The 21,144-nt window shown below is 45.6% G+C and overlaps 1 protein-coding gene across 2 annotated transcripts in view; it reads right to left on the bottom strand.

The window, feature by feature from the left end:
• Positions 1-10,982: 10,982 nt before the first annotated feature.
• GABBR2 (gamma-aminobutyric acid type B receptor subunit 2) overlaps positions 10,983-21,144 on the bottom strand; it is a 365,637-nt gene continuing 355,475 nt past the window's right edge. The window contains exons 16-19 of one of the 2 annotated variants that reach the window (XM_067743844.1): positions 20,711-20,893; positions 20,184-20,313; positions 16,285-16,402; positions 13,298-13,606 (exon numbers count right to left, since the gene is read on the bottom strand). In XM_067743844.1, coding sequence (XP_067599945.1) covers positions 13,441-13,606; positions 16,285-16,402; positions 20,184-20,313; positions 20,711-20,893 — 597 coding nt within the window. In that variant the 3' untranslated portion in view covers positions 13,298-13,440. Of the gene's footprint in view, positions 13,607-16,284; positions 16,403-20,183; positions 20,314-20,710; positions 20,894-21,144 lie in introns of both variants that reach the window. The other variant, XM_067743842.1, reaches the window with a different exon arrangement.

Raw genomic sequence — 21,144 nt, 5'->3', positions numbered from 1 at the left:
TTCATTTATTTCTGATCTTTCTCATTTCTTCTACTAACTTTGAGTTTTGTTTTTTCTTCTTTCTCTAGTTGCTTTAATTGTAAGGTTGGATTGTTTATTTGAGATATTTCTTGTCTCCCGAGGTAAGATTGTACTGCTATAAACTTCTCTCTTAGAACTGCTTTTGCTGCATCCCATAGGTTTTGGATCAGCATTCTTTCATTTTCATTTGTCTCTAGGTATTTTTCAATTTCCTCTTTGATTTCTTTAGTGATCCATTGGTTGTTTAGTAACGTATTGTTTAGCCTCCACATGTTTGTGTTTTTTACAGTTTTATTTCTTGTAGTTGATTTTTTTTTTTTTTTTTTTTGCGGTACGCGGGACTCTCACTGTTGTGGCCTCTCCCGTTGCGGAGCACAGGCTCCGGACGCGCAGGCTCAGCGGCCATGGCTTATGGGCCCAGCCGCTCCGCAGCATGTGGGATCTTCCCGGACTGGGGCACGAACCCATGTCCCCTGCATCAGCAGGTGGACTCTTAACCATTGCGCCACCAGGGAAGCCCTCTTGTAGTTGATTTTTAATCTCATACTGTTGTGGTCAGAAAAGATGCTTAATATGATTTCAGTTTTCTTAAATTTACTGAGGCTTGCTTTGATCTTTACTGGAGAATATTCCATGTGCACCTGAGTAGAATGTGTATTCTGCTGCTTTTGGATGGAATGCTCTATAGATATCAGTTAAGTCCAGCTGGTCAAACATGTCATTTAAGGCCTCTGTTTCCTTACTGATTTTCTTTCTGGATGATCTGTCCATTGATGTAAGTGTTACTTACATCAATGGACAGACCACTATTATTGTGTTACTGTTGATTTCTCCGTTTATGGCTGTTAGCATTTGCCTTATATATTGAGGTGCTCCTATGTTGGGCGCATATATATGTACAATTATTATATCTTCTTGGATTGATCCTTTGATCATTATGTAGTGTCCTTTGTCTCTTGTAAGTCTATTTTAAGTCTATTTTGTCTGATATGAGTATTGCTACTCCAGCTTTCTTTTCATTTCCATCTGCATGGAATACCTTTTTCCATCCTCTCACTTTCAGTCTGTATGTGTCCCTAGATCTGAAGTGAGTCCCTTGTAGACAGCATATGTACAGGTCTTGTTTTTGAATCCATTCAGTCAGTCTGTGTTTTTTGGTTGGAGGATTTAATCCATTTACATTTAAGATAATTATCGATATGTATGTTCTTATTGCCATTTTATTAATTGTTTTGGATTTGTTTTTGTAGGTGTTTTTTCTTCCCTTCCTCTTTTGTTCTCTTCTCTTGTGATTTGATGACTATCTTTTTTTCTTTTTTTTTCTTTTTTGTGGCTGTGCCCTTGTGGCTTGCAGGATCTTAGTTCCTCAACCAGGGATTGAACCCAGGCCCCAGCAGTGAAAGTGCCAAGTCCTAACCACTGGATAGCCAGAGAACTCCCTGATGACTATCCTTAGTGTTGTGTTTGGATTGTTTTTTCTTTTTCGTGTGTGTATATCTTCTGTAGTTTTTTGGTTTGCGGTTACCATGAGTTTTTGATATAGCAGTCTATGTATTTACAAGATTGCTTTAAGTTGCTGGTCTTTTAATTTCGAATGCATTTCCAGTATTCTGCATTTGTACTATCCTCATGATTTCTGGTTTTGATATCATATTTGTATGTGGATGATTTCCTACCTTTATGTATGTTTGCCTTTACTGGTGGGCTTTTCTATTTGTCATTTTCTTGTTTCTAGTTTGGCCTTTTCTTTTCTTCTTAGAGAAGTTCCTGTAGCATTTCTTGCAAAGCTGGTCTGGTGGTGCTGAATTCTCTTAGTTTTTGCTTGTTTGTAATGCTTCTGATTTCTCTGTCGAATCTGAATGAGAGCCTTGCTGGGTAGAGTCTTCTTGGTTGTAGGTTCTTCTCTTTCATCACTTTAAATATATCATGCTACTCCCTTCTGGCCTGCAGGATTTCTGCTGAGAAATCAGCTGATAACCTTATGGGAATTCCCTTGTATGTTATTTGTTGCTTTTCCCTGTTGCTTTTAATATTTTTCTTTGTCTTTAATTTTGGTCAAGTTGATTACTATGTGTCTTGGCGTGTTCCTTTTTGGGTTGATCCTGCCTGGGACTCTCTGTACTTCCTGGACTTGGGTGACCGTTTCCTTTTGCATTTTAGGGAATTTTTCAGCTATTATCTCTTCAGATATTTTCTTAGGTCCCTTTTTTTTTCTCTTCTCCTTCTGGGACTCCTATAATGCAAATATTGGTGCATTTATTGTTGATGCAGAGGTCTCTTAGACTGTCCCCATTTCTTTTTTTTTTAATTAATTACTTTTATTTTGGGCTGCATTGGGTCTTTGTTGCTGCACGTGGGCTTTCTGTAGTTGTGGAGAGCAGGGGCTACTCTTTGTTGCGGTGCATGGGCTTCTCATTGTGGTGGCTTCTTTTGTTGTGGAGCACTGGCTCTAGGCGCACGGGCTTCAGTAGTTGTGGCACGTGGGCTTCAGTAGCTGTGGCTTGCGGGCCCTTGCGCACAGGCTCAGTAGTTGTGGCGCACAGGTTTAGTTGCTCCATGGCGTGTGGGATCTTCCCGGATCAGAGCTCAAACCCATGACCCCTGCATCGGCAGGCAGATTCTTAACCACTGTGCCACCAGGGAAGTCCCATGTCCTCATTTCTTGACCTTCCTTTTTTCTTTATTCTGTTCCGTGTTAGTGGTTTCCACCAGTCTGTCTTCCAGCTCACTTATTCGTTCTTCTGCCTCATATATTCAGTGATTGATTCCTTCTAGGGTATTTTTTATTTCAGTTATTATATTGTTCATGTCTGTTTGGTTGTTCTTTAAATCTTCTAGCTCTTTGCTAAACATTTCTTGTATCTTCTTCGTCTGTGCCTCCATTCTTTTTCTGAGATCTTGGATCATCTTTATTACTCATTTTTTAAAATCTATTTTATTATTACTATCATTATTCTGAATTCTTTTTCAGGCAGATTGCTTATCTCCACTTCACTTAGTTGTTCTTCTGGGGTTTTATCTTGTTCCTTCGTCTGGAGCATATTTCTCTGTCATCTCATTTTTAGAACTTTTTGTGTTTGTGGGCTTTGTTCCACAGGCTGCAGGATTGTAGTTTTTCTTGCCTCTGGTATCTGCACCCTGGTGAGTGAGGTTGGGCCAGGGGCTTTTGCAAGCTTCCTGGTGGGAGGGAGTGGTGCCTGCCCACTGGTGGGTAGAGCTGGATCTTGTCCCTCTGGTGGGCAGGGCTGTGTCAAGGGGAGTGGCTAGGTGTGGTTGTGGGGTCAGGAAGACTTTAGGCAGCCTGTCTGTTGACACATGGGGCTGTGTTCCCACCCTGTTGGTTGTTTGGCCTGAGGCATCCCTGCACTGGAGCCTGTAGGCTACTGGGTGGGGCCAGGTCTTGGTGCCAAAATGGCAACCTCCAACCTCCAGGAGCTCATGCTAGGGAATATTCCCTAGAGACCTCTGCCACAAGTGTCCTTGCCCCCACAGCGGGCCACAGCCAACCCCCACCTCCCCAGGAGACCCTTCAAGACCTGCAGGTAGGTCTGGCCCAGGCTCCTATGGAGTTACTGCTTTGCCCTGTGTCCCAGTGCTTGTGAAACCTCATGTGAGCCTCTGCCATATAATTATTTTCCAGTTTGTGGGTCGCCCACTGGCAGTATGGGATTTGATTATATCACGAAAGCACCCCTCTTACTGTCTTGTTGTGTCTTCTTCTTTGTCTTTGGATGTAGAGTATCTTTTTTGGTAGGCTCCAGTCTTTTTTTTGGTCAGTGGTTGTTCAGCAATTAGTTGTGATTTTGGTGTTTTCATCAGAGGAGGTGAGCTCAAGTCCTTCTACTCTGCCATCTTATCTCCAATCCCTGTAGATGTATTTTTTTGTTTAAATTTTTTAACATTTTAATTTAATTAATTTTGGCCATACTGCACAGCCTGTGGGATCTTAGTTACCCAATCAGGGATTGAACCCGGGCCCTCAGCAGTGAGAGTGTGGAGTCCTAACCATCGTACCTCCAGAGAATTCCCCCTGTAGATGTATTTTTGATGTATTTGTGGGAGGAGGTGAGTTTCATGTCCTTTTACGCTGTCATCTTGAATACCTCCCAGAATGCGTGGGCTTCTGACACTTCCTTGATACCTTCCTCCCTCCTCCTTCCTTCTCTTCCTACCTTTTCTTCTTTTCTTCTCAGCCCATTGTTTCATCAGTTTATCTGTACTCACATCTCATAGAAACCAGGTTTTACTAGTTTTTCTTGAAACTACAGAGTAGATGAGATTTGACATTTACTTCTATTTCCTGAGGGAAATCTTTTCCCAGAGTATGTTCAGTCTTAGCCTATTGTATAATGTCTGTCTTTATGCTGTAGAATCTTCATAGACTACATTTTTTTCCTGCCCAGGAAAAGGCATATTTTATTGAGGTATGTACTTACGATGTGTGATTATATATATATGGTGTGTGTGTGTGTGTGTGTGTGTGTCTTGTATACGTATACTCACATGTGTGTGGTTTTATGTATATGTCTGTATATATACATATATAATCACACATAAATGTACAGTTTAAAGAATTTTCATGAAGAGAATACAACCCAGTGCTCAGATAAAAAATCAGAACACATCAAGCACTCAGGAGCCCTCCTCATACCATCTTCCCCACTGCCTGTTCCTGCGAAGGGTAACCACTATTCTGATGTTTAATAGGTTAGTTTTACTTGTTTTTGAACTTTATATTAATGGAATCTTAGATTATATTCTCTTTTATGTCTGGCTTCTTTCCTTTCACGTGTTTGTTAGATTCATTTTTGTTACATGTAGTTATACTTTCTCCCGTTCTCACTGGTATATGATATTCCACTCTGTGAATATACTGCATCAAAATTTTTTTCTCTTCTACTGTTGATAGCATTTGGGTAATTTCCAGTTTTTGCCAGCCTGGTCATTCTAAGCAGTGAATATCTTATCCAGGGCTGCCATTTCACCCCAGAAGGGTGAGCATCTTCCATCTTGCTTCCCATGCCTTGGGATGCTAACAGAGTCCTTCTGCCAGATCTTGGAGGCCTGAGTGCTCCAGATTCAGTGGTCAAGGGTGGGAGTGGGGGGATCTGGGCAGCTTGGGTAGAGTTTTGTCTCTGTATAGCTTCTTCCATGCTGTTGGCTTGCCTGGGTTTCAGTGCAGTGAGGGTTTCCCCCTGCTTGCACTGCCCAGGGCCAGAGATGCTCAGACCAGGGTTTAGAGCCTCAGGTGATGGCCTTGGATGAATCTCAGAGGTGTGCAAATCTATAAAATTTTAAAAGATTGTGTTTTCATTTGAAGATCATGTAAAACAAATTAAATAGGCATATTCTGGGTCATCTGAATCAAGCTAATTCTTATGAGGCTGTTTAAGAAAGTATAAAGAGGGTGTGTGTTCCAGCGTCAGAATGCTGTGTTCAAATTTTCACTCTCCATCCCAGCTGTGTGACCCGGGACAACACTCACGCGCTATGCCTGAGTGCCTTTAGCTGTAAAAGGGCAGCAGTAACCGTTCCTACTCTGGGGTCCCGGTGAGATCTAAATGAGATTAAGCCTGCAGAGCCCTTTGCCTAGTGCTTAATGAGCATCAGTGCTCAATCACCATTCGATTTGTGTGTATTATCTGGATGGCCTCATGATTGTCAATGGCTCATGAGAAAAAAGAAAGTGGGTTTAATAGAGAAGTGATGTGTTAGAGCTGACTGAAGGACAAATGATATCACAGTGTGTTGAATAAATGAAAATGTCACAGTAGTTTAAATAAAGAAAAGCAGTGTGATAATTGAGTCATCACACCAGTCAGGCTGAACTCAAAGGGATGTATGTGCCTGGGAGCAGTTGGTGCTCTGCTTGCGTTATGAGCTGCAACTTATTTTTCAGCAAAACGTCATCTATCCCTTTAAATCAGTGTTGTTAAGATGTTTTTATTCGTTTTGTCATTTTCTTTGCATTCAAGTTATAAATTTGTTTGGCTTTTATATGAAGGATATAAGCATGAGTTTACGTCTAATTTGAACATATTTAGGTAACTTGCTTTATAAAAACAATTTAAGTCAGCACTGCGTCTTAAAAGGTAACCCTGTGGTTTCAAATGCTGCCCTAGGTCTTTGGCATTGGAATTCAGGTGGAGGGAAAGCGAATGTTTTTCCTCTTGGCACAGGGCTCTACCTCTCCTGTGGGCGTGGTGGACCAGAGCAGAGAGAGTAGCCATGACCTCGAGTGCAAAGCCGGCTGAGCTGACAGCTCTTCAACACCGCCAGTCTGCAGGCTGGCAGCTTCTCCAATTTTACACCCTCCCAAAGGTTTGTTTGTGGACTTTATTTTGTGATCCAGTTGACCATGGTGTTACTGCTGTTGCTTTATAGTATTTCTACCTTTGCAGTCAGGATCTTTGAGACTTATGGCTCTAAGGGATAAAATGTTTCCTGTTACTTATGTAACCTAGATGTCAGCAAGGATCATGCTGCCTGGCGAGATCTAGAGGGGATTAATCCAAACCTCCCATTCTTCCCATACCTGGCTCTGGAAAAGGCCAGCGCCTTTCCGGTGCTTCTGTGGATTTCCATGGACCTTGTACTCGTGCTCACCTCTGGCTCCCTGTTCCTACTTGTGTAGGGAGCATATTTTCCCCTCTGCATCTTCTTTTATCCCCCTTTGGCTTCCATGCAAACATAGAATCTGTCCTTTTCTTTCATTTCTGCTAAAACCCACGAGACTTTTGCTTGTATAGTAAACTTTACTGAAGGTTTAGGGATATTTTGTGGAAGGGAGTGAAGTGAAGGGAAGAAGAGGGTTTATTTTATAGCAACACAAATGATTTGACATCAGATGTTTGATGTTTCTGTTCTTCCAAGTCTTTCAGCCATTCTACCCCCTTCCTCTCTCACCTTTCTCTCTCCTTCCACTCCCAAATTTCTAGTCCTTTCAAACAGAACTGTTCCCCTGTCTCTTTTTAAGCCTTGTCTTCAGAATCTCACCTTTTCACCCCCACAGCTTGTCAAGATAGTCTCCCTAACAATTTCCTTCCCAAAATGCATTCTGTTGTTAGGGAGTTAGATGACTGTGGGCTGCCCCCTGCACCTATCGAAGCTCTTCACTTTACATTCCTCTTGTCTGGGAATAGAACAAATATCAGCTCAGTGCTTACAAAGCACTTTCACCTACATGAGCCCCTGGGTGAAATATCATGCCCATTTTACAGATGTGGAACCAGAAGCTCAGAGAGGTTGAGTGAATCATCTGAAGCCACATAGCCAGCTAAGTGGGGGAGTAGAAATCCGCACCCAGATCGAAGATTTTGATCTATGACCCATGTCATCATACACAGGATGAATGCTGTCTGAACCTTCAGGGATCTGAGGCCACATGGATTCCAGTGTAAATGATTAACATGGGACAACCCAGTTGGCCTGGGGAGGGGGACGGGGGGCAGCCCCAGCAGGTGTGTGCATTCTCCAGGAGTTGGACTGCCAGTTCCCACCCCATGCCTTCCTCTTCCTTCTATCTCTTGCTGGCTAGCTCCTTCTCATCTTCAGGTCTAGGTATAGAACTGGCTACATAATGTGTGGGGCGCAGTACAAAATGAAAATGCTGGGCCTGTTGTTCAAAAGTTATTAAGAATTTTAAAACGACAGGAGAACATTAAGCTAAGTATGGGACTCTTGGAAGCAACTATACCGGTCATATGCCCACAAAGCCAGCCCTGTATGAAGGTTACCCCCTCTACCCTCTGCCAGGAAGCATCCTCTGGCTCCGCATTCTGAGCTCAGTGCTTATCATATGCTGTCATCGTTTTCTTCTTTATGCGCCTGTTCCCCCATTACTCTATGAGCTTCGTGAGACCTGTGTCCTGTTCACTGTTGTTTCCTGGTGCCCAGCACAGGCCCTGACGAAGAGCAGGGGCTCAGTGGATGCCCCACTGGGGGCTTGGAGCTCCTGAAAGTGAGACCTGGAGGAACCAGGCGGTGAATAGTAATGTTCAGGCAGTACCCACCCAGGACCACACAAGTTCAGACCAGGCATGACTGAGCCTATGGGACTTGGCAGGGGTTTCGGGCATGGGGTGGAGGTGAGGTGGGAACTCATTTTCTCTTCAAGAGAATATGTTAATCATTTACTGCCCAGGACCTCACAAACCCTGCTCCTCAGGGTCAAGTAAGGTGTGACCAGCCAGGGAGGTGGGGCACAGGCAGGGGACAAGGGCAGAGAGCATGGAACAGACACAGAGCCCTTCCTGGGGCTACACAGCCTGGCCCACTGACCCTTCTTTAGCCGCCTGAGGCTTCTAAGGCCCCCATGCCCCTTACCCACCCTCCCTGCTCAATGGTGTGTGTGGGAACAGGGAACTGTTTCTCTAATGTCTCCTCAAAGCTAGGGGAAGGGAAGAGGGCAGAATTCTCAGAGGTTTCAGACAACAAGGAGCCCTCATGTGGAACCCCCTGATTCCTACAGATTTCTTTTGGTTCTAAGTGATGGAAACCCTACTCTGTAAGCAGAAAAAGAGATGTATAATATTAGCTGAAAACTGAGAAGCTCAAGGGCAGATGTATCTTTAGGGATTGCTGATTCTTGAGCCCAAATGATGTCACCAGAGCTCAGTTTCTCTCTTTTCATTTCTTTCTGGTTGGAGGGCAAGGTTTGAGACCTCCTGAAAACTCTGGCCAAAACCCTGGATGGGCTCTGATTGGCTGGGCTTAGGTAATGAGCACATCTTTGAGCCAATCCCTGTGTATAGGGATGGGAGCAAGGATGGTCCCTCCAGATTCCCTCCCATAGGTCCCTCTCCTCCCCTGTGCTGCTGTGCATAGGGCTGTGCTGCCAGGGGAGGGGCAGGAACGGGATGGATCGGCAGAGCAGCCAGTGACCACTGGTGTTTTTTTTGTTTTTTTTAACCCAGCACCACCTCCTCTCTGTGTCACTGGCTTCTAAGCCTCTAGAGTCAGGTCCCAGGAGGATCCTTGTAGAGAGGAGACTGCTAAGCGTGGGGAACTGCCTGGAAAGTCAGGGCTCTGGCTGGTGCCCCAGGTTCCCTGTTTCTAGAAACCTCTTCCCATCTTCCTTCAGAGCAGATCCCAGGGTTGTCTGCACAGCACAGGGTGAGGAGACCACCAAGCAGTACTTTCTCAACTCCAGATTGCCTCTCTTTGAGGCTGGGAAATATTTTTTATTTTAGTTTTACCTCAGAAATAAGCCAATCATAACCAAAGGAAGACAAAGAGAACCCTATATGAAAGAATTAAGTGCCCGCTGCTCTTGGGTCCTTTCCTTTAGACTTCTGTTACCACAAACCTGTTCCCCAAGGCCAAGCAAGGCATGAAGAACTCTCCTGATGATGGTGATGAGCATTTTCTTCAGCCCTGTGGACATTTCTCTTTTTTCAGATGTGTTCAGAGGAAAGACCAAATTTTTTATCAGTTGATTCCATATTTAGTGGAAAAATAGGAAGATTTCTCAAGAACCTGAGGTGGTGGAGAAATGTCTCCCTGCTGTGGTTGTTCTATCTGTGGTTCTGGGTCAGGCGTGAGGAAGGAGCTAGATATTAAAGCCAGGAAATCCAGGTTCCATGCCTGCCCTCTCAGGACCTTCAGGTCGGCCTTGGCTCCTGTCACTGGGCCTCACTTGCCCCACCTGTAAAGTGAGGGGTTGGACAAGATGACCGCACAGTTCCTTCTTAGCTCTTAATTTCTGTGAGTCTAGGTCAGGTCGAGAAGGAAGACCAATCAGGATTCTGGTTCTGTTCCTGCCCTTGCCATGACTCACTAGGTGACCTTGGGTAAGTTCCTTATCTTGTTGGACCTGTTCCCCACCCTTGAACATCCTATATCCCATAGGAGGGCTGTCTAAAAGGTGGTCAGTATTCAGGAGCCCTTTTCCTCAGCAGGCTCACCACTGAGGACCCTGTGTACTAGGAAACTCTAGACTGGGTCCAGCCCCCCGTATCTGGGGGTCACACGTAGTCACATGGCTTCAGGCCTCCCTGCCCTCTTTAGGCCACTCTGGCCTTGCTCTGTCTTCCAGACCCGGAAACCAATATGGACACGCCTCAGCCAAAATGTTCAACTCTGCAAAAGCCTCATCAAGGAATGTTCTGAGCCAGTGGGAGGGCCTGATGCTGGGTAGGACATTGAGGAAGTAGATGTGACTCCCATCCTTGGGGAGCTCATTGTCTGGGGTGGAGAGGAAGGGCCAGTGTGAGGCTTTACCAGGTGTGGTGAGAGAGGGACAGTGGAAGAGAGGATTTCAAGTCGGGGGAACTAAAAGGAGGTTTTGGATGGGACGTTGAAGGATGGGGTGGACCTGAGATGGAGCTGCAGGCTGAGGGCCCAGTGCAGTGGAGGAAGTGCAAACAGTCTATAGGGTCTGGGGGAGGAGGCTGATGAGTCTGGAAGGAGCATGAGACCAAGTCTCCAGAGGCTGTCATGGCCTGGACTCGGGGCTGGAGAGGCAGGGAGTCGGGCCTGGGGAGGCAGTGAGCGTTCTAGACTGGTCAGGAACCTTTTGGTTGCAACTGATGGGAACTGAACTTGAACTGACTTGGCAAAAAGGGTGATTTATTGGGAGAACTGAGAATCTGAGGAAGGTCTGAACATCCCAGCACGGGAAAGACGAGGGTGCTGCTGGCTTTCAGGAACAGCTGACCCGGTGCTTGGACACCATCAGGACCCATCCCTTGATCCTGTTTCTCTGTGCTGGCTTCATTTTTCTTTCGTGGCTAATTTCTCTGCATGGGGAAGGGACTTACTGGCCCAGCTCAGGTCAGGTTCTCAGCCCTGGATCTATCACCACATGGTAACAGGCTGCTCTGCTACTGCCTGCAGAAGCCAGGGGAAGGCAGCTTCTGAAGGAAGGGACCATGCTGAGCAGGCACCCCCAGAGCCTTTCCCTGAGTTTCTTAGCAGGAGAATATGGCCTGATTTGACCTGCACTTTGGGAAGAGTAGGCATTAAAGACAACAGTTTTTTTCCTTTTATTCATAAAAACAAATTTGCAACAATTTATTAAAAATTGATACCATGCAATAGGGGTACGAGAAATTCCTCATTTACATTTGATTCTGGCAGTTCCAGTCTAATTTAAAGCGTTTGTGCACTAACATTGGAAAACACCTTCAGGCTGAAGCCTCTTCGGAAGTGTATGGTGTTTGCTGCATATAAAAGGACAGAACCGTTAAATAGCTAGAGTCACTTCTGTGGGTCTTGTTATTTGTGGGGAAATTTAAAAAAAAACAGGTGAACCTACAGTATCATTAAGACAGCGAATGTACTGTGTGGGTTAACCTAGAAGACTGTGCACGCTCAGGAGTCACAGTGGGTCACAGATGCACACACCTCCGACTGTCCAGTGCTTTTTCTTTTTTTCTTTCCTGCTATGCTGGATTAATATTTCTACAGGTATTGTTTCTGTGTGCGTGTATACATTATGTACAATGAATTGTTTCTTTCCCTTTGAAAAATTAATGTGGTCCTTTAAATTAAATCTGGTTTGGTGAAATCAAGAAAGAAAGTAAATACTGTAATACACAGTGAGTAACAACACCGATTTTTAGTGCCTAAACAGACAGTGACTTCAACTTGACCTGTGATGTGTTAACATTTTTTTTTAACATGTTTTTCCCCCTAAAAGCTACAGTACCTCCATAACCTCTCTTTGGGGGAGGGGAGGAGAACTCTATGCTACGTGAAATAGGGTGTTTTGAAATGTTGGTGATGGTAAGATTCCCATGGGCCCTTTTGTCAAACCCTGGTGGTGACAACACTGTATTCCTGACTTCAGTGGTCTGGGAAGAGATTATTGCCTGCCTGTTGAAGCTGCCATTAGGGTTCTTTAGGGAGTTGAGCGACTGCTCAGTTGTGCAGACGTCCGGGACATTGTCATTCAGGCCTTTCTTTAGCAAATGAACCTGTCCCAGGAATGTCACAGAAATCATCGGGATCCACCTCTCTCCAGCCAGGTGGATACTGGTATAGGGCTGTGCTGGGAGCTTCTCTGGGCCACAGCCCCGTCTGTCCTGAGGGCTGAAGGTCATGGTCATCCTGATACCTCATGGGTCAGGGCCGCTTCACTGTTTGGTATGAAGCTTTCCTGGATGAGATCAAGTTTTGATCTTCAGAGTGACCCTGTGAGGTAGGGCAGGACAGGTGTTATTTCAACCCCAGTTTGTTAGAGAGGGGAAACTGAGGCTCAGAGAGACACAAGTGACTTGCCCAAGGTCATGGAGGGAGTCAGCAGTGGAGCAAGGACTTGAACCCAGGTCTTTGTGACTCCCAGGCCAGTGCTCTTTGGGGTTCGTTTAAAAGGGAAGAGTGATCTTATGAATGAGAATCAGTGTGCTGATTGATCACCACTGGGACCCCCAAGGGCAGAGCTTGCCGGCTTGTCCCAATGAAGGCTGCCTTCTGGAAGTTAAGGGAAGCCCACAGCTAGCAACAACTCTCTCCCCGTGACTACAGGGATGTCTTCTAGCAGATGCCCCTGATTCACTTTGGTCAGAAACAAAGTCAGTGGAAAAAAACAAAACAAAACCCCAGCCAGCCCTTGGGCCCTGATGAGAGAGGTTAAAGTGCACAATCTTTCTTTATCATGTTTGCTGGGAACAGACATTCTATGATTAGCTCGGGTGCCCCCTTATTATGGGGAACACCTGATACGAACACAAGGACATGGCTGACGTGGTGGGTGCATGGCCGACTGTGGGTGAATGCTGCAGAGCGTGTCTGCAGTGACGTGCCCTAAATCCCCACGGTCCCGGAACGGGTGTTATTGTATTAATGTGTGGCATTTATCAGAGAGTAAGTCCCACCGGGAGGCATGCGAGTCAGCCTGCTCCGGTACCCCAGCCCTCGGCCCACAGAGCTGTGCCCGGCTGCCCTCCCTGTAGACTCCCTGTTCCAGGAAGGCTGGGGTTGGCTGGATTGGCAGCTGGGAGCCTGGCTGCCCTGCCCACCTCCTTCCCCAGAGGGGAGAAGGGCTGGCTTGGGAGGCCACAGCCGGTGGCATGTGTGCAGAGGCAGAGGCGGTTTCTCCAGAAGCCCCTCGCCTCTTTTCAAGGCTGCTCAGGGCCACTCAGTGACTTCTAGCTGGAGTTCTAGTGACTTTCTCCTTGTCTAGGATTTTTTTTTTGCCAAGTTTCAAATATCCTAGCTCCTCCTCCTTTGCAGACATTAAGGAAGAAGTCATTTTCATTCCTCTTCTTTGTGAAAGAATGAAAACTTCACAAATAAGGCGCGAGGTCAGGTGCCAAGTGCCCCCCGTCTTGTGCACTCCGTGCCATCGAGCAGTCCCGCAAGGCCAGCCGTGGCGCCAGCTTCTCCGCGGCCAGAGCTGACAGGGTTCCTGTAGCAGATGCCTCTGCTCCGTGTGGTTCCGTCGCGGGGGAGGCCCCGGCCCCAGGCCTCCCGCCCTCACAGGCCCGAGACCATAACTCGGAAGGAGGGTGGCACGTGTCTGTGGCGGGGGCTGGCGGTGGGGCTGACGCAGGGGCTGACACAGCTGGCGTCCACGCCTCCAATGGACGGGAGGTAGGCGTGGTGGAGGATGGGGAGCTGGAGGGACAGCCGGCGCTGGATGCTGTGGCAGGGAGAGAAGGAAGGGGGGTGTTAGTGAAGGCTAGTGGGCTGCTCACCAGGAAGGCCTTTGGAGTCGCTTTGGCTAAGAAGCTGATGGTGGTGCTAAGAAGCTAACTTCTCTCTGAATCCAAGATCTGTCCATCCTGTCATCTAACCACTCATCCATCTGGCAGGTGTTTAATGCAGGCCTGCCTGTGCCAGCTGCTGCCCCGGGAATAACCAGAGCAACGGCAGCAAGGAGGAGGCAGGCTTCTCGAGCTTCCAGTGATTTTTAAGAATAAGGCCTTGCCCTTCGAACAGGGCTTTGCTGCAAACCCAGACAGCTCTCATTCGCTACTCTTGCCAGTCCCCGAATGGCCTTGGCTTTGGGTTCCATCCCGGAAAGGCTTCTCAGCTGCTCTGTCCTTCCTTATTGGCTTCTCTGCCACTGTCTCTTGTTCAGGACCTCAGTCCCTCTTGCTGGGCCAATTCCAAAAAGGTTCCTTCCTGGTCTTTCGGCTTCTTTGGTGACTAGCGTTTTCGCTCCAACACTGGGATGGGGTATTCATCAGGGCTCCCCAAGATCTGCCCCTTGTCAAATTCTCCAGGTGAACCTTCTGCCCCCTCTCCCCAAAAACCTTATTACCCTCTGGTGGCTAGTTTCCCCTAAAACCCTGCTTATGGGGAGGCATCTTCCATGCCTCTGCACATGCTGTTTCCCCGGCCTAGATAGCGCTTCCTCTGCTTTCCCATCTGATGACTGCTTTCCCTCTAAGATCCAGTTTAAATGTCATCGTTTTTGTGCTAACCCCCTCAGAGAGTGAGCTCCTTCCTTCTCTATGCCCCCAGAACAAGGAACTTCTGGTAAATTCCCAGAAAGGCAGCCAGAAAAAAATCTGAGGCCGGGCTGAGTCAGGGGCTGGGTAAACAGGACTGATGGAGGAGCGGAGTGAAGAGGGAGCAGCCTTCTGACTACCTGCTCACCGCCACACCGTTCCGCTTGCCTTCTCATCAGTCCTCGTGACCAGCAGGCAGGAGAGTAAATCACCTTATTTGTTGTGAAGGCTGCTTTGGCTGATGTGCCCAGGCCACTGCTCCCCTGCTCGGCTGTGTTTTGTGCAGTTTCCCACTGCATCTGGGAAGTTGCATTCCCTGAACTCTCAGGCCTCCTTGTGTTCCCCAGGCCTGGCAACTCAGGTGGGAAAAACCCCAGACCTTCACAAAACCCAATAGGCAAAAGAAGCACTGCTGTTCCCATTATAAAGATGAGAGAAGGGTACAGAGTTTGTGTAACTTGCTCACAGAAACAACCAGAACTGGGGAAGGTGTGACTCTTGCTTCTTCTGTTGAACCACAGTGCTTTGTGGGGTGGCAAATCAACTCACAGAGGCTGCCTCAGCCCACCAGGGTGCGCCCTGGGGTGTATGCATTGTTGGGGTTCTGAGATGGATGGGGACAGATGCAGTGCTGCCCCCACTCCCTAAGGACCTGCTGGCCAGAAGGGCTTCTCCCAAGAGACCCTTCCCAGGTGCTCATGAGAGATTAGTGTGTTGGAGACTTCATTTGGAAATTAAAGTTGAGCTTGTGTAATGTCATTGGTGTTGGCAGAGTCCAGGAAAATGGGGAGCTGAAGAATGAACTTGACCTGGGAAAGGGTGTTCTGTCTGAGCATCCCAGGCAGGGTGGGCATCTGTGTGTGGTTGTCAGAGCCACTCATTCTGCTGTCTGCTGGGATCCTGTTTGCCTTTTCATTAATTCATTGCCAAAAACCTACTCAGTGCTGGAAGCTGTGTTCAGTCCAAGGGACATAGGAAGGACTTAAACCTTACCCTCAAGGTGCTTGCACTGTGGTGCAGGCAACTAATAGGTAGACCACTGATGAATGCCATGTAACCATCAGTAATTATATTGGACTGTCAGCTGCGAGGCCCTGGAGCTAATTGGGTTGAGAGGCTACTAGCTCTAAGACTAAATGGCCCCAAATGACACTGCAGTTGGTGATTGGGCTCCCTTTGCTGGTTCCTCTCCCCTTGTTGTCACTTCCCAGGGAACAAGTTTCAGAGTTGACATTTCTAATTGCTGCTTCTAATCTGCTGTAAACTGGGAAGAACTAAAAATTGCCAGTGGGGACAAAGCTACTGGAGATGTCCAGGTCTTTGCTTAGATGTCACCTCACCAAGTTTGCTCTGACCTCCCTGTGTAAAATTATACTCCCTAACTCCTTTCCTGCTTAGTTTTTCTCCAAAGCACCTATCATTTAACATAACATACTAGGTTTTGCTTTTTTGTTAAGATATTGTCTTCCCAGATAGAATGTAAACTCCATGAAGGGAAGGATTTTTGTCTGTTTTCTTCAGTGCTGTGCTTGATACATAGTAGGTCTCAGTAAATTGGTGTTAAGTAAATGTATTCATTTTATATGTAACAAAGGCAGAGAACATGGGATTTGATGTTGGAGAGACCCAAGTTCAAATCCTATCATCTCCTGCGTTTAGCAACTGGTAAGCTTTGGCAAGTCACCTCCCCTCTTTGAATATTAGTCGTCTTATGTGTAATATAAGCAGTGTAATTTGACCTGCATCATGAGATTACTGTAGAGTTCAAATAAAGTAATGCATGTGAAAACATGGTGCCAAATGTAAACTCTAGTGTAGGAGGAATGTAGTCTTGGGCAGTAATTCTGAAGGAGAAGGTACTTACTGTTCTGGGGAGTTTATATCTTCTATAGGATCTTTGCATGTTCGAGAGGGCTCTGTCGTGTTCCACTGTAGCTGGGGATTTTGATCGAGGTGGTTTTTTAAAATGGCCTTTCCCCCATCTGAATGCAAAACAACAATACTGCAATAATTCTGTAAACTTAATTTTTAAAAATCAACAGTGCAGTCATTTTTAGGATACTGCCCAAGGAGAGAGAATGCAAAAGAGCCCATCTTCCCTTTGTGTTCTCTAAGCCATGGTCCCTGAGCCACTCTCCTGAGACCAAGGCAGGGAGCCTAGAAGCCCCTGTCCAGGGATGGAAGTGGCGTGCTGGGGATGTGGATAGTGTGCCGTGGGACCTCCCTTTCTCCAAGAAAAAAAGGGAATCGAGTCGACAAATGTAGGCAACATAACTTAGAAATGAGAGGTTCTAATATGAAGGTCCTTTTCACGGGTGCATTAGGAATATAATGACAAAGAAAAAAAAGAACTCCAAGGTATATTTTCCATAAGATTGCTAAGTCTGAAAAGAATAATAATAGTAAACTGCTGGTGGGAGTATAAACCGGCATAATCTTTCTGGCAGGTACTGTCAATAAGCATCAAACACTATAAAAAGTATGTGTTTTACCCAGAATTTCCACTTTCAGGAACTATCCCAAAGAAATAATTAAGGATGTTTGTGAAACTATACAAAAGATGTTCAAATCCACATTGTTTACAATATCAGAAAGTTGAAATTAACCCGAATTTGTCGGGTAATAATGGATTAGTTACAGACTAATATGTACGTATGGGGCCTCCATTCACAGAAATACTGTGTAGCCACAAAACATGATGCTCTCAACCATCTTTGTGCTTCAGAACCACCTGGAGAGAACTAAAGAAATATGAAATATAAAAACATGGCCCCCACCTAAGAGATGTGGATTCATTTGGTTTGGAAAAGAGTATGGGTGTTGGGCTTCCCTGGTGGCACAGTGGTTAAGACATGGTGCAGGGGACATGGGTTCGAGCCCTGGTCCAGGAATCCCACATGCCACAGAGCAGCTAAGCCCGTGCGCCACAACTACCGAGCCTGCGCTCTAGAGCCCTCAAGCCATTACTACTGAAGCCCGCGTGCCTAGAGCCCATGTTCCGCAACAAGAGAAGCCACTGCAATGAGAAGCCTGTGCACCACAATGAAGAGTACCCCCACTCGCCGCAACTAGAGAAAGCCCGTGCGCAGCAACTAAGACCCAACACAGCCAAAATAAGTAAATTTATATTAAAAAAGAGTATGGGTGTTTTCTTTTTCTGCTGCAGGGTTAGGGTTAGGGCAGCCTTACATGTGTGTCATTTTGCATCCATGTGAATACAGTCAATCCTCTTCATTCATAGATTCTGTGTTTGTGAACTCGCCTACTTGCTAAAATTTATTTGTAACCCCAGAGTCAATACTCGTGGTGCTTTCACTGTTATTCGATAACACACACAGAGCATCAAAAATCTGAGTCGCTCTCCCAGCTGAGGTTGAACAAGGCTCTGCCTTCTTGTTTTACCTCTCATATTATAAATAAGTATCCTTATTGTGGTCTATGAAGTACCACGTTTTTCACATTTTTGTGCGTTGTGTTGGTGCTTTCGCTGTTTAAAATGGCTCCCAAGCCTAGTGCTGAAGTGCTATCCAGTGTTCTCCTAAGCCGTGATGTGCCAGATGGAGAAAATGTGCGTTAGATGTGTTGTTCAGATATGAGTTACAGTGCTGTTGGCTATGAGTTCAGTGTTAATGAATCAACAATGTTTATTAAACAAGGTGTCTTCCAGTAGAAACACACATAAAACAAAATTATGTATTGATCAGTTGATGAAAATGTCCACCTGGGAGAGGCTTGCAGGAACCTAACCCTGTGTCTCTGCTAGGAATTCACAGTTCACAGGGACTTTGAGGAACACGATTACTGTGAGTAATGAGAGTTGACTGTATATCCTTAGGATAAATTCCCAAATTGGAGTTGCTGGGTCAGAACAATTTCTATTTTGGGCAGCAGTGTTTCGCCACCTGTTGCCTCCCACTCTCAGCAACTTTTTGATCTCTGATCTTTGTTAGTCTTATAGGTAAAAATGGTATTTCACTGCAAATTAATTTGCATTCCTTTAATGAGGAGGGAGACTGAGCATCTTTTCATAAACATAAGAACCACTTGTATTTCCTTTAATGAGAACTCTCTTTTGCCCATTTTTCTTTTGGTTTGTTGGTCTTTTTCTTATTAGTTTGTATATAGTTACATATACTTTGTATATAATTACATATAATTTCTTTTTATATAAGAGAATAAGCTTATTACCTGAGATAATATTTTTTGGCTTACTTTGATTTTTTGACTGTACTTATGATGGCTTTCACATTGTTAACAAAATTTCTTTTGTATTTAAATTCATCAACTTTTTTTTTATGGTTTCTCTGTTTTGCATCAAACTGAAAAGGTTTCCCTCCTGCTGAGATTACAAAAGAAATTCTCCTATGGTTTCTTCTAGTACATTCATGGTTTTCACTTTTTATATTTAAATCTTTTATCCATCTGGAATTTATTTTTGTGTAAGTTGTGAGGTAAGGATCTAACTTTATTCTTTTCCAGATGGCTACCCATTTATCCCAATGAAATTTATTGAATAATTCATTTTTCTCCACTAATTTGAAATGCTCACCTTTACTAGATACTAAAATAATCAGGAATAATTTTTATTCTTTCAGTTTCCTTGTTACTTATCTGAATCTAGACATTTTTAAACAATCAACATCTAATATAATAAGAATTATATAATAATTCTTTTGTAATAAGAATAAAACTAAAGATTTTTCATTGATTTAAACAAATTTTATAAAATTAATGAATATATGCTAATGACAAGATGCAAACAGTAGAGAAGTATATAAAATGAAACATAAAAGAATCCCTTCTCACCCACTCTCCACACATATTGTCCCTTTCCCACAGGTGGATACTGTTAACAATCTGGTGTTTGTTCTACCAGACCTTTTGAAAAATGCACTTACACACACACACACACACACATGTACACATACATGTGTGTGCATATTGTATCATAATGCTTGTCTTCATACTGCTTTTCTCATTTAGAGATCTTTCCATATCTGTACAAAGAGATGCACCTTACTTTTTAATAACCGTATTATATGCCTTGTTTTGCTGTATCATAATTCATGAAACCACTCCAAATGATGAACATGTAAGTTAATTCCAGCTTTTCTCGCCTACAAGTAGTGTTATGATAAGCACTACGCGTCTATACCTTTGACCCTGTGGGATTATTTCCAAGGGGAAGCCTCCCGCTAGGGGAATTGCTAGTCAAGGGGCTTAACATCAGACTTTTGGAGAGTGCCAGACCGACTTCCAAAACATTGCAGGACAGTGTCCATTTCCATACGCTCTTATCAACACTGGTAATCTATTTAAAATTTTGCCTAAATGTAGGCAAAAAATGGACTGTGTTATTTCCCAGGTGGTTGGTGGGATCGAATGTCATGTCATCTTACTGACCGTTCCTTTCCTGTACGTTGATGAGGTGTGTTTGAAACTGTGAAATGTTGGAAGAATTATGAGTACCTTATTCACTAAGAACAATGTGCCCCCAGTCAGAACGCTGGGAATGCTGGCCATGTGGGGTACACATGGAACTGGAGCCCAAGGGACTGAGAAAAAGAAGCCCCGTGCATAGGTGGATCCCCAGGTGGGGCTCCAAACAAACACTGAACTGCGCTCAGTAGATGTGGGTTCCAGATACTCCAGCTTGGCTTGTGTGACTTCAGACCTGCCCCACCCCCCTCTCTGAGCCTCAGTTTCTTCATCTGTAAAATGGACGGCTAGTGTCTCATACCCAGGGGTCCCACCTCCTCTTACCTGTGCTCTCAGTGAAGTTCCCCAGGTTGAGGATGTCATTGAGTTCTTGGTAGTGGTTCTGTTTAATGTAGGTGGTCTTTTCTGGCGTGTCCTGCAGCTGCATGGTGACCTCTTCCAAGTCTTTGTCCAGCTAGAAAACAAAGGCTCCCGCTGAGTCAGAGCCCCCGGCCCAGCCCCTGCCCTGGCCCCAGGTGGAAAACTGAGTTTTCCCAACTCACAAGTATAATCACAAATCTTTAAGAACTCCTTTCTTTCTGAGGATATCTTGAATCGGGCATTGCTGGACCCCAGAGCCTGGGCTAGGTGGGTAATAAACTCCTGTCAGATTCTGACAAACTGTATCTGTCTAGTTCATGTTCCTTTTGGTTCTTGCAGCCATAACGACGGTAGATGGGACTGCACGGCCATGATGTGGGGATGCTCTAGAGGGGACGTGGTGGGGAGCGGCAGCCCGGAAAGTCCCTGCACAGGGCAGAGGGACTCAAATGGGAGGAAGGGGCCCTGGCGACCAGTGCTGTGGGAGGTACCTCTGTGATCTTCATTCGCAGGCGATGGTTTTCTGACTGCAGGCCCTCTAGGCGGGACGTGCTTGCTTGGTTCACGCTGGTGACTGAGGTGGAGGTTTTAGAATCTTCTTTCTTCTGATTCTGAGTGAACTGGAATCGTCTGTTCTGAGTTGCTGCGTCTGGGTTTGTTCTCAGAGTGATGAGCTGAAAGGACAAAGGTGGGGCTGAAAAGAGGACCCTGGGGCCCTTCCTCCCATGCCCATCCAGCTGCTTCCAGCGGGTCCTGCGCTGGAGGCAACATGGGGCCCCAGGAACGACACAGGCTGGGAGTCTGGAGCCCTGGGCTCAGACTTGTTTCTGTCCCTCCTTTGTGTGTGCCCTTGGGCAGCCCCCTTCCCCTTGCAGAGTCTTGGTTTTCTTCCTTGCCACTAGATGTCTGGTCTCCTGATCCTGAT

The sequence above is a fragment of the Pseudorca crassidens genome, chromosome 7 (genome assembly GCF_039906515.1).
Source record: "Pseudorca crassidens isolate mPseCra1 chromosome 7, mPseCra1.hap1, whole genome shotgun sequence".
Lineage (NCBI taxonomy): Eukaryota > Metazoa > Chordata > Mammalia > Artiodactyla > Delphinidae > Pseudorca > Pseudorca crassidens.
Note: the sequence above shows the minus strand (reverse complement) of the source record. Positions and strands in the feature narration are given on the sequence as shown.